The 13,510-nt window shown below is 51.2% G+C and overlaps 1 protein-coding gene across 15 annotated transcripts in view; it reads right to left on the reverse strand.

The window, feature by feature from the left end:
- The window catches only part of CABIN1 (calcineurin binding protein 1), a 135,896-nt gene that overhangs the window by 85,106 nt on the left and 37,280 nt on the right, over window positions 1–13,510 (reverse strand). For 14 of the 15 annotated variants that reach the window (XR_016227058.1, XR_016227057.1, XR_016227060.1 and 11 more), the window contains exons 17-20: window positions 9,798–10,040; window positions 8,670–8,826; window positions 4,894–5,009; window positions 461–622 (exon numbers count right to left, since the gene is read on the reverse strand). Coding sequence is in view for 11 of the 15 variants with exons in the window: in XM_089322960.1 (XP_089179086.1) it covers window positions 461–622; window positions 4,894–5,009; window positions 8,670–8,826; window positions 9,798–10,040 (678 nt within the window). In the remaining 4 variants the exon portion in view is untranslated. The remainder of the gene's footprint in view (window positions 1–460; window positions 623–4,893; window positions 5,010–8,669; window positions 8,827–9,797; window positions 10,041–13,510) is intronic. The other variant, XM_089322965.1, reaches the window with a different exon arrangement.

Raw genomic sequence — 13,510 nt, forward strand, 5'->3', positions numbered from 1 at the left:
TCTATAGCAGGCTGATATTTCTTAAGTGGATCATTTTATAGGGCCCACAAATGATGTTACAAAGATCCAATGGCCACTGGCAGAAAAACAGCTCATCACTGCTTTAGAGGATGGAATCTCTAAGACCAGAGAAAAACTGACAATATTGATACACAGTAGTGCTCTGAAAACCAAAATGACAAAAACAAAAAACCTCTAAGAAATTGTTCATATTATCCAATCTGGGAAGAAATCCACTGACAAACTGCCATGCTACATTTCTGAATGATCAGTCAACATTTAAGAAGCGAAGTTTTTGCAAGAAAAATCCCTTGCAAAAAGAAGTCCTCTCATAGGCCTACTGATCAGAGCCTGGCTTCTCTCTACTCTTGAGACTGTGCAGCTGGGTGTCGAACTTCGACAGCTCACACTCCCACTTTCCTGAGCGCTGTCCTCCCTGGGTCTGCTGCGGGGCCCTCACCTGCTGGGCCGAGTGCTCCTCTAGGTACCTGGCCTTGTTCTTCTTGCTGGGGAAGCTGTACAGGCAGTAGAAGCATTGCTCCAGGGCCGTCTCCAGCTCCTCCTTGTAGGGGTGTGTGTCTTCAGAGGTAGATGCCGCAAGCTCCTTTTGAAGAACTCGCACCTGCGGGGGGATGGGAGGAGGTCCCTGGGAAGAGGGTCAGCAGCCACAGCCTCCCCACTGGGGAGGGCTCCAGGGAAACCATCATTTTATCAACTCTTTTAAACTGAGGAGGCTCTGTGTGACCTGATTCCAAAAAGACCAGTTTTCTGGAAAACACCTGGTATCCTACTGGGTGTAATTCTGGGCCTCCAGACGGGTTGCCCTGCTGCCGCCTCCCAGCACACCCAGCCAGTGTCCACTGCACAGAAGGTATTCCATGCCCCTGCCAACTTCTTCGCTCACTGATTTAGCCAACATTACCGAGCACCTTCTTATTTACACCAGGCACAGTGAAGCACAGTCCCTGCTTTTAAGAACCTAGGATTCCAACACAGGGAATGAAGTTAAGCAAAAACTTCTAAGTAAGTCATTGTCATGGGTGATGACAATGAGGGGCTGAGGGAATCTCAGACAAGACATCAGCGAGCACCAGGGGGGATGTGAACACCAGTAAACCAGCTACATTCCTGGACTGGAGATCCAGGGTCACCGTGCTTCCCTATCAGTAAACACATACTCTTTTCAAGCATCCACAGGACTTTTACCCAACAAGTGCCAAAGACTGGATCTAATACAGAGCACGTCCTCTGAACATAATTCAGTAAAGTCAGACAATCAATTACAGAAAAGTCACAAACACCAAATACCAAAACTTACGGGATGCAGTTAAAAGTGTATCTGGGGAAAACTCGAGAGACATGCATTAGAAGACTGAACACGCATTCAAATCAGTAAGCCAGAAACAATACACAGTAAAACCAAATAAGTGATATGAAAGGGGAAATTAATGCAGCAAAGAAAAATAAATCAATAAACTAACAAATTGAAAAGACTAGATAAGCCTCAAGACAGAGTGGTTTTAAAATAGGGGTGGGGAAGCACGTAGGCACACTCTTAGCAATGACTGGCAGAGGGAGTGGCTATTTCTGGGCAGCCTGGCACAACTCTTCCAAAAATGGTCCTGAGTGCAGAGCTGACCCAGGGCGAGCATGCCGAGCAGCCTGCAGGGTGGGCAGGCTCTTAGCACCTCAGGCTGGGGCTGGGATCTAGTCTTCACTAAGCAGCTCCACGCCCTGGGCCAGACGAGTCTCTTCCAGCTCTCCACATCTTCAAGCACAAGTGCTTTGCAAACCGTCAAGCCCTACACATTCATGAGCTTACACAGATGCTTCGTCTCCTTCAACTCCTATTTGCTAAGCACCTACGATGTGCCTGGCACTGTACTAGGTACTTGGATAGAACAATGAACCAAACCAAAATTCAGCAGTTACCCTTCAGTGAAGAAGGGGACGTGGGCTGTGCACAGAGCCAGCGAGGAACAGGAGCTAAGGACCGTTATGTGCACCACCCAGACTCCTCCTCATGCAGCTGGGCCTCGCTGTCCATGAGGCCCCAGACATCACGTGCACTGCCATCCTACCCAGATCTTCTATCTGCCCTCTATTCTACAAGGGTGACCTCAGCCTAGGTGGGAGCAAGTCATTCTCTTTTCTGTTGCCTGCATTCCTGCTTGAGTGTGTACTATACTTTGCTTTTCAATAAATCCTGCTTTTCTGTTCACTTCTATCTATGTCTCCTGGTTATATTCTTACAAGTGGGAAGAACCTGAACTAAGTCTAGCTGGGGGTCTCTCCTAGCCCAGCTAGGGCTCTCGATCCCTGTAACATTAGAGTCCCTATCCCCAAAACAAAGAGACACAATAATTTACTTTATTAAGTAAATTACACAACATGCTAGATGTTAATGAAGCTCTCAGGTAGATGCTAGATAATGTCAGATCTTAGCCTCCCACAGACTCCCAGCGTCCCTTGCCTAGTTTAGTTTCCTTGCCTTGCTTTTATAACTGCAAATAAATCTCTTATTAAAATTAACTCCCGGGGCCGGCACTGTGGTGCAGCGGGTAAAAGCTGCCACCTGCAGTGCCGGCATCCCATATGGGTGCCGGTTCGAGTCCTGGCTGCTCCACTTCCGATCCAGCTCTCTGCTATGGCTTTGGAAAGCAGTGGAAGATGGCCCAAGTCCATAGGCCCCTGAACCCGCGTGGGAGACCCAGAAGAAGCTCCTGGTTCCTGGCTTCAGATTGGTGCAGCTCTGGCCGTTGCAGCCAGTTGTGGAGTGAACAAGCAGATGGAAGACCTCTCTCTCTGCCTCTCCTTTTCTGTGTAAGTCTTTCAAATAAATAAATAAATCTTTTTTTTTTTTTTTTTGACAGGCAGAGTGAATGGTGAGAGAGAGAGAGAGAGAGACAGAGAGAAAGGTCTTCCTTTTGCCATTGGTTCACCCTCCAATGGCCGCCACGGCTGGCATGCTGCGGCCGGCGCACCGTGCTGATCCAAAGGCAGGAGCCAGGTGCTTCTCCTGGTCTCCCATGGGGTGCAGGGCCCAAGCACTTGGACCATCCTCCACTGCCTTCCCGGGCCACAGCAGAGAGCTGGCCTGGAAGAGGGGCAACTGGGAAAGAATCCGGCGCCCCGACCGGGACTAGAACCCGGTGTGCCGGCGCCGCTAGGTGGAGGATTAGCCTATTGAGCCGCGATGCCGGCCATAAATAAATCTTTTAAAAAAATTTTAACTCCTTGGGGCTGGTGCTGTGGTGTAGTGGGCTAAGCTTCCACCTGCAGTGCTGGCATCCCATATGGGCACCGGTTCAAGTCCCAGCTGCTCCTCCTCCAATCCAGCTCTCTGCTGTGGCCTGGAAAAGCAGTGGAAGATGGCCCAAGTTTTTGGGCCCCTGCACCCGTGTGGGAGACCTGGAGGCAAGCTCCTGGCTCCTAGCTTTTGCTCAGCTCCGGCCGTTGCGGCCATCTGGGGAGTGAACCAGTAGATGGGAGACCTCCCTGACTCTCTCAAATTAAAAAAAATAAAATATATAAAAACCAACTCCCTGAACTGAGGGAGTGGTGCAGCTGGTGCTACAGGATCCCTAATCATGAGACTCATGAGGTCATTTATCTTCTCTAAAGACAACATTGTGAAGTTCAGTCTTATCTTGAAGATTTTTCCAGGAACCCCAGGCCTAAGCAAGAAGTATCTCCCACCTGACTGACTGAAGACCACTTTACCATCATCAAAATTCCCCCAAAATTCCAATGTTGCTGACCAATCAAAGGAGGGCAGTGGGAACTGCAGACCAACCAGGGACTCGCACTTGTGCTGAGCATGGCCCTCTCAACCAAAATTTCCATCTGTAAGAAGCCTTAACCCTAACCCCGCCAGGAGCCCAGGAATTAAGTGACAGCTGCCCAGCTCCTTGCTTGGTGCACTGCAAAACAAATTCCCACTTTCTTTCACCATCTCAATGTCTGCGACTGGCCTGTTGCATGTTGGGTGAACAGACACAGGTGTGGGGGCAGGGTGCTATAACATGGAGAAAAGAAGATCAGGAGGATGAGGGAGGGAAGCTACAGTTGTAAAGACAGTGTGCTCATGGAAAAGAAGGGGCGAGCAGGGGACTGCAAACTTCTTAAAAGTGCCAGAGAGAGAATACTTTAGCTTTGCAGACCATAGAGACTCTATCATAGCTACTAGACTGCTACTGTATTGCAATAGCAGCCCTGATTAACGTGCAAATGAACAGGTGGCTGTGTCTGCACAGGCCAGGGTGCATGTCCCACTCCCTTGGAACATCCAAACGCCGGGTGCTGTGTAGCTTGTCTGGGTGTTGCTTGGCCGCCCACTCAGCAGCAAGATTTGGGGACAGAGTTCATGCTGTTTATCTCCATCAAGTCCAAGGGGCTCCCACCAGTCAATCACGGTTGGCAAGCATGAGGAAGCCTATTTATGCTCACCAAATATTCACTGACAATCGACATAATAGCTATTGACTGAGCAATTACTACCCGGCATAAGAGTGGGGCTGGGCAAACAGGTCTCCAAAGGAGGTGGTGGAGTGAAGAACGCAGTTATTACTCTCTAAAATTACTACTACATGGGCTGAGCCCTGTGCCCAACCCAGAAGTAACTAGTCGACGTAAAGCCACCTATGTTAAAGGCCAGGTCCAAAGCTCCCTGAGCCTCAGCTGTCTGAGGGAACCAAGTTCAGGGTTTCCAGAAAGTTTCAGTAGTCACATGCAGGAAGGCAGAGGAGCACAGTAGGCTCCACCACAGGTGGAGAGGCAAGCAAGCCCAAGGCTGCCATCATGGCCCTGCCCCCTTTGCACGCCCGCTCCCAGGCCCCACCCCAGTCCTGCACCAGCAGCCCACGGTGTGCATGGAGGAGGGGGAGCACTCACGTAGAATCTCAGCAGAGCCCCATCAGAGTTGCAGCACCAGGACCTCCTTCCCAAATACTCATGGGCCGTGTTGAGCAGCATGAGGGAAGATGGGAGCATGGGCGTCTCCGACATCCCTGGGAAAGGCGGACCAGAAACGGAGTTAGCACAGGAGCAGGCACACCCGCGGGCGGGCTGGCAGCCTCTCTTCACAGGTGTCTTTTTGTTTTTATCAAGGTGGGCACAGACTTTTCTTTCTTTCCACTTTTATCTGTCTTACTAAGTGAGCAATGATTTCACTGGCTTTATTAAAGCAATAAATACTGATAAAAAAATGAGTCAAATCTTCAAACCATACAAGAAAGTATGAAGAGGGCTTCACCTATCAAAATGCCAGCCCTCGAATAACCAACACTGACATCTGGTGTACATTACTCAAAGCATTCTTCTGTGTATCTCAAAAAATTCATGCAAAATAGAATTAAATGTTTATTTGGTATACAGTATTTTTGAAATTCAAGTACTTTATCCATAATATGCATTTTCTGTGAACTTTCTGAAGACCTTTTATACATGAGGCATTTTGAAAGAAGCAAATAATTCATAACAATGAAATCCACACTACACACATTTTAAAAAATATTTTATTTATTTTTATTTGAAAGGCAGAATTACAGAGAGGCAGAGGCAGAGAGAAAGAGGTCTTCCGTCTACTGGTTCACTCCCCAAATGGCCACAACTGCAGAGCTGGGCTGTTCTGAAGTCAGAAGCGTCCTCCAGGTCTCCCATGTGGGTGTGGGGGCCCAAGCACCTGGGCCATCTTCCACTGCTTTCCCAGGCCACAGCAGAGAGCTGGATTAGAAGTGAAGTGGCCGGGACTTGAACGTGCACCCATATGTGATGCCAACACTGCAGGCAGACTCTACCCACTACGCCACAGCGCCAGCCCCCACACATGGCTTTACTTAAAAATAGTTATATTTAGGTATTCTTGAATAGTATAGAAAGAAAAGCAGAACAAGGAAAAAATAACTACTGAGAGGCAGGTGATTGGCATTGCTGTTAAGACGCCACTTGGGATAACCATCCCACATCAGAGTGCCTGGGTTCAAGCCCTAGCTCTGCTCCTTATTCTACCCTCCTGCTAATGTGATGTCTCAAGTGACTGGGTCCTTGTCACCCACGTGGGAGACCAGCCTCCTGGCTTTGGCCTGGCCTAGTCTAGCTGCTGTAGGTCTCTGGGAGGTAAAGCAGTGGATGGAGATCTCTGTTTCTGCCTTTCAAAAAAATAGATGAGTAAAAATTAATTAAAAAAAAAAAGAACTACCAAATTTTCAGTTAAATTTTTGTTCATCACTACAAGTATTACTAATAGTTCTTTGGGGCCGGCGCCGCGGCTCACTAGGCTAGTCCTCCACCTAGCGGCGCCAGCACACCGGGTTCTAGTCCCGGTTGGGGCGCCGGATTCTGTCGTGGTTGCCCCTCTTCCAGGCCAGCTCTCTGCTGTGGCCAGGGAGTGCAGTGGAGGATGGCCCAGGTGCTTGGGCCCTGCACCCCATGGGAGACCAGGAAAAGCACCTGGCTCCTGGCTCCTGCCATCGGATCAGTGCGCTGCGCCGGCCGCAGCGCGCCGGCCGCGGCGGCCATTGGAGGGTGAACCAACGGCAAAGGAAGACGTTTCTCTCTGTCTCTCTTTCTCACTGTCCACTCTGCCTGTCAAAAAAAAAAAAAAAAAAAATTAAAAACAAAACAAAACAAAACTAATAGTTCTTTGACGAACTCTCAGTAATTCTGAAATTAGGACCTAATACATCAGAATAGAAAACACCAAAATGCATCACACGCAGTAGAAAGAAGTTTCTTTTGTGAAATCCGTTTTGTACTTTTTACTGTTGGCTAGCCGTAAGCAAAGAACTATGGGGAGCACTGTTTTTTTAAAAAATAAAGAAAGAAGGTTAGATAGTCATTGAGAAGTTTAAGTCATTCTATGTTTTTATGGGTCTTTTTAAATTAGTTTCTATTTTCAAGGGCATCAACTGATTCTCTATAAGACCAGTGATCAGCTTTGTAACACTTTTTCCTCTCAATTTTGTTGCATATATTATTATCTGTAGAATCGAATATTTATATATTTAAATTTATAAAACAAAAACTGTGAAGTAAGAAAAAGAGTTCTCATATACCACACATCCAATGTCTCCTATTATTAACATCTTATGTTAGTATGATGTATTTGTCACAATCTATTTTAAAAACTATTTTTTGTCTGCATAGTTAACTTCAGGAGAAAGGAGAATTTTTAAATTCAGAAATCTTCGTGTATTGTTTTTATAAGAAAAACAGTAGAGGCTGGTGCTATGGTGTACTAGGTTAAATCTCTGCAGTGCCAGCATCCTATATGCATGCCGGTTTGAATCCTAGCTGTTCCCTGCTAATGGCCTGGGAAAGCAGTGGAAGACAGCCCAAGTGCTTGGGCCCCTGCACCCACTGGGGAGACTCGGAAGAAGCTCCTGGCTCCTGGTTTCAGTATGGCCCAGCCCTGGCCATACCCGCTTTGCCACAGCACCAGCCCCTACACATCTGCTTTTTAAATAGTTGTGACAATATCTGGTGCTTCAAGTTGTAGAAAACTGGAATTGGAAGATGAGTTTTCTTTGGTATGAAACAATTTTGAAATTGATGCTTTTTTTTTACAATAATGCATTTTCTATGAACTTATTGAAGTACCTTCATAATATACAGATCTATGGATTTACTCAGCTAGCTTAAAAATAAGTTTATTCAGGGCCGGTGCTGTGATGTAGCCGGTAAAGCCACCTCCTGCAATGCCAGCACCCCTTTGTGGGTGCCAGTTCACGCCCCAGCTGATCCACTTCCAATCTGGCTCTTTGCTATGGCCTGGGAAAGCAGCAGAAGATGGCCCAAGTGCTTGGGCCCCTGCACCCGCATGGGAGACCTGGAAGAAGCTCCTGGTTCCTGGCTTTGGACTGGCCCAGCTCCAGCCGTTGCGGCCAATTGGGGGGTGAATCAACAGATGGAAGATCTCTGTCTCTCTGCCTTTGCCTCTTTCTAACTTTGCCTCTCAAATAAATAAATCGAAGACAGCCATCAAAAGCAAGGATCCAATGGGTAGGCGCCACGGGGCTGTTACTGTGGTGTAGTTTCTCCAGTCCCGCACGTTTCCCACCACTGCCTTGACCATAAGCTCAAGCACCGCCTCCATGAAAGGTCCTGGGCACCCTCCCCAGCTTCTCAATTCGTAACGTGCACTCTTCCTTCGGCACCCATCACGTACCAGGTTCTGACGCCATGGTCACTCAATGGCTTTACTATTTCACTTCGTCCTGGGAACAGCTCTGAGGGGGTGGTACCACTAGTCTCAAGATGGACATGGGGAAACAGAGGTTGGAGTTATACGATTTGCCCCAGGTCACACAGGCTGGGACATGGAACCTGTGCTCCCGCCACACTGCCCTGGGCTTCCTGTCCCTGGAGGCTGCCATGGGGAATGAAGGAGTGAGCAGCGCCGGGCTTCCAAGCACTCACTCTGCTGTCACTCCCTGTGCTGCCACCTGCACAGACATACAACAATCCACGCGCCCTGCCTCCCTCGTGCTGTACAGGGAGCACTGATGGTGGAAACGGCTGCTTCTGCCTCTGCCCAAGCTCCAAGCAAAACCCTGTCTCCTTGGGCCCCAAGTCCCCTCACAGCGCCTGGGGAAGACCACAGGGTTCCGCAGAAGCCAGGCGAAAGGATACTTGAGTCAGGCCCCCCCCCAGACCCGCTAAGTGCACACCTTCCTCCGCTGGGCTCTGAAGCTGCTGCTGGTGACACAGGGAGCGGAAGGTGTCTTCCTCCTGCCAGATGATTCGGTGCAGGATGATCCAGGGCAGCACTGAGGAGACGTGGGGCTCCTTGGGCTCCTCTTGCACAGCCATGCTGCAGTCAATGACCTAGTGGGGCAGGGGCACCAGGGCTGTCACTTCAGGGCCAGCTCTGCCCACTGCCTCCCCAGGCTAATACCTCAGGGCAGACTGCAAGAGGGCTGGGACTGCCGCCCACCAACCCTGCTCTGAGGTGGGAACACTGGCCTAGCGGCACCCCAGCCTTTCACTGGACAGGCCCACAGTGTCCAATGACAGGGTCACCCTGTCTTCCCCTATGCCACATGCAGCCACTGATGCCCTCAGTACCTCCTGGGTGCTCCGGCCCTGGGAATGGGCACAGGGTTGCTGACAGCTTGGGGAAAGAAAGCCACAGACAAGGGACATGAGGGCAGACATCTGAGCAGGGCTGCCGAGATGGGAGCGGGTGCAGCTGCCAAGGGTCACAGAGCAAGGGGGCAGACAGAAGAGAGCCTATTTCCAGGTGAGGGGCTGTGGTAGACCCTGCGCTCAGGGTGGGGACAGAGGACAGGTGTGCAGGCCCGGGATGACTGCAGCCAAGGAAGCAGAAGATGGGGGAGAGGCAGGCTGGGGGACGGCACGCCTTGGGCATGGGGAGGGGTTTAAGCAGGGAAGGAGCACACACGTATTTGGGGAGGTATTACCACGGCAGGGTCGGGGCTGGACTGGGAGGGCAGAGGGAGGGAGAGGACGGCGGGGAGTGTGCTGCTAGAGTGGAAGCAAGAGACGACGGGGCCTAACCCACAGTGGGACAAAGATGGAGAGGAGACAAGGCCTGCGCCGTGAAGAATGTGGACGGCCAGGCCTCCAGCTCCCTGCAGGCAGCTCAGGGCCTCCCCCTGGGGAGGGTGCGCAGCAGAGCAGCAGTGGCGAGTGCTCCTTCACTGCTGACCCAGCAGCCTGCACACAGCCACGTCCTCAGACCCTGAAAGCCCCGGTTAGAGAACAAGGCGTCCTTCCCGGAATGAAGAGAGAGACGCACCTGCTGCCGTGGGGTGGGGCGAGGAGCCAGAAGTTACCTGGATGAGGTTGTTGGTGAGCCGCACCAGGCCAGTGGCAGAGGACAAGTCCCTCAGGATGCTGCCGCTGCTGTCGGCCGCGAGTGCCTGCTCGATGCCCAGGAGCAGCTGGGTCACTGTGGCCACCCACTCCTCCTTGGCTGCAGTCTCACTCGAGTTCATCATCTGCTGCACAGCCTCGTTGAGAGCCACGTCAGAGCACTCGAAACACTGCTGGTGGTCCTTGAGCCGGAGCAGGGAGTCCTGAGCACAGGAAGAAGCCAAGTGGGAGGTATGCACACCCAGACCTCAGGCCTGAGGAAGGACAGCTGCGGGGAGAAGTGCGGGCCAGTGCAAAAGACAGAGATGGCCCCGCACAGCAGAGGCCACATGCAGCCTGGGGCAGGCTGCTGCCCTGTGCGTGACCGCAGCAAGCGGACTTTCAGAAGGGTGTCTCAGGGTCGGCGTTGTGGCACCACAAGTAAAGCCATCACCTGTAATGCCAGCATCCTATATAGGTGCCAGTTAGTGTCCCAGCTGCTCCACTTCTGATCCAGCTCCCTGCGAATGGCCTGGGAAAAGCAGTGGACGATGGCCCAAGTGTTTAGGCCTCTGCACCCAATGTGGGAGACTCGGATGAAGCTCCTGGCTGTGGCTCTGGCCTGGCCCAGCCCTGGCTGTTATGGCTCTCTGAGTGAACCAGGATATGGAAAAGTTCTCTCTCTGTGTCTCTCTTTATCTCTAACCCTGATTTTCAATAAATAAATAGATCTTTAAAAAAAAAAGATGTCTCACCTTCCCTATCTATGAAGCTGGGACTCTGGCAACTAGGCTGCCAAGCTGGCAGGTGGCCAAGGCAAGACTGAGGGACACCAATATCTTTGTCCCCTAACTCCTGAGCCTCCAAGCCAGGGCTCTGGAGGGGGCTCAGAAAGGGAGGGGCAGGCTGTCAGGAGCTGTCAGAGGAAGAAGTATGAGCCCAGGCCCCGCAATGCTGAAGTCACTGTCCTGTGAGGCCCCCTTGCCCAGTGTGGCCACGGTGCTGGGTCCTTCTGAGCTACTGTATCCTCCTGAGGCGCCCTCTCCAGGGTACTGAGAGCAGTCAAGGAGCAGATGTGCACCGCGCACCAGCACAGTGCCCAGCATAGATGAGCTCCCACGATGAGCTGTGACTTCTATTCTAAAACGTCCTTTCTGGAAGCCATTGCTTTCCATGCAGCCCAAGGTACAGCCCATTTAGACAGTGGGGTCTCAGCCCCTCTCATCACCGTGTGCGGTCACAGGGAATCAGCCTGTCTGTAGGTTCACAGAGCCAGCAGGCTGCTCACTGGAGCAGCAGGGAGCAGCTCCTGCCCGGCGCCCCACTGGGCTCTGACCTCCCCACAGCCCAGGCCCAGCAGTGACTCTGTGTAGCTGCCATTCTGAGGTGACACTGACAGGGGCTGGGGGCAGAAATCTCGCCAATTGCCTTTGGAATGCGCTCTAGTTGCTTGACACAGATCGAAGGCTTCCCACCACTTATAAGCCTTAACTGCCAGGAAAGGATTCCCTTCCTTAGAGAAAGCCAGCACCTGTCAGCAGGAGGGCAGTGGCCTGTGGCATGCAGAGCTGGGCTCCAAAGCCCAAGGTCACCCCTCAAGGTGCCAAACACACCAGGGGTACAGGGTCATTTTCTAGCAGGATGTAAAGACTACTGCATTAAACCTGCAGTGAGGCATAGTGAACGTCAGGGCAAGACAAGGATCCACCAGCAGTTCTCTGACCTGACACAATCCCCGGTGCTCAGGGCCAGAAAGAGCTAAAAAGCAGAATAACTGCCAACACCCGAGGAGACCAAATTACCACTGACTGCAGGCCACGTAATCACCCACTCCAAACAAAACACAACATGGGAAAACAATCAGAAACAACAAGAATTCAGCGAAGCAGCCAGCATCAAAATAAACACACGCGAATCAACGGGGTTCCTATAAAACGGCAATGCAGTTAGCAAATACGGTGACTAACACAATGCCCCCGCTCAAACGGCAACCAGAAACATTAGGACAGAATCTACTCCACAGGGAGGAAGAAAACGACCTGGCCACAGTGAAGAGCGTGAGAGACGGCTTACCTCGGCTAGGAGAGCCCTCACATACTCGCGGCGGAGGCTCCCAATCCCCTCCCCCTGCTCACGAGAAGCTAGATGATGCCAAGTGAAATCCAAACATGAACCACAAACACCGTGCAGGCATTTGGAGCTGTGGTTATGGGATGCACTTCCCATATCAGAGCGCCTGGGTTTGGGTTCGAGTCCTAGCTTCTCTGCTTCTGGTCCTGTTTCTTGATGATGTGCCTGGGAGGCAGCAGGTGCTGGCTCAAGTTCTTGGGTTTCTGTGCCCATGAGAGTTCCTGGCTTCAGCCTGGCTCATCCCTTGGTGAGTGAACCAGACGACAGAAGATCCCTCTCTCAGCCTTTCAAGTAAATAAAAATTTAAAATAACAGCAACAGGAGCACGTGCTGTTTCTCTCTGCTGCACGTCTCTCATTTGCCTCCCTCACAGCGACCCTCCCCTTGCTAAGTCATGTGTGAGGAATGGGTGGATGAGTGCCTTCCCAGGCTTGGAAAGCCTATCTAAGTGGAATGAACCAAGTCACAAACATTTGAAAACATCTAAAGATTTGACAGCATAAAAATTCAAAACTTCTGTATGTTGAACAAAACAAAACATTAAAAGCCACAAGTTAACAGCTCACAACACACTGGGGAAAAAGTATCTGCAAGACTTCATTAGAAAATGTCTAGGGGCTGGCGCTGTAGCGTAGTAGGTAAAGCCGCTACCTGCAGCACTGGCATCCCAAATGGACACGGGTTTGAGTTCCAGCTGCCCCACTTCTGATCCTGCTCCCTGCTAACGTGCTTGGGAAAGCAGCGGAAGATGGCCCAAGTGCTTGGGCCCCTGCACCCATGTGTGAGACCCGGATGAAGCTCCTGGCTTCGGCCTGGCCCAGCTCTGGCTGTGGCAGCCATTTGGGGAGTGAACCAGTGGATGGAAAATCTCCCTCTCTTTCTCTACCTCTGCCTCTCCTTCTCTATAACTCTGACTTTAAAATAAATCTTTAAAAAAAAAGTCTTTTAAAATATAAAAGCTCTGCAAAGCAACAGGACACTGAGCAAACTCATCCCCTCACAGAAAGCAGGAGCAGCCCTCACCACTCAGCTCCTCCCCATCACAGGCGTGTCCTGCCACGCCCAGCACTTCCGGTGAGGACAGGAGCATGATGACATTCAAGCACCAAGGCAGAAAGCGCTGAGCTCTCCCACCTCGAGACCCTCCTGGGCACGCCCAGCTGTCCCTCACACCTGCCTGCAGACCCACCTCATCCCCTGCTGGGAGCTGGCGCCTCCTTTCTTCCCAGAGCCAACCCTTTCCTCCCTTTGCCCAGGGCTGAGATGGCTTCATTTGTGTCCACAGTTGCACCTCTGACTACTTCCCAGCTCAAGCAAGTTAATGACTAAAATGCTTCATGCCTGGGCAGTGCTGTGCAGCCACCATCTGCAACTCTGACACCCTGTCAGTCAGTTCGTGTCCTAACTGCTCCATTTTTCTTTTTTTAAAGATTTATTTATTTATTTGAAAGAGTGGCATAGGCGAGAGAGAGAGAGGCACAGGTGCAGAGAGAGAGAGAGAGAGAGAGAGAGACGTCTTCCATCCACTGGTTCACTCCCCAAATGACTGCAACAGCCGGAGCTG

Source organism: Oryctolagus cuniculus, chromosome 21 (assembly GCF_051225735.1).
Source record: "Oryctolagus cuniculus isolate XC-2025 breed Fujian yellow rabbit chromosome 21, ASM5122573v1, whole genome shotgun sequence".
Taxonomy (NCBI): domain Eukaryota; kingdom Metazoa; phylum Chordata; class Mammalia; order Lagomorpha; family Leporidae; genus Oryctolagus; species Oryctolagus cuniculus.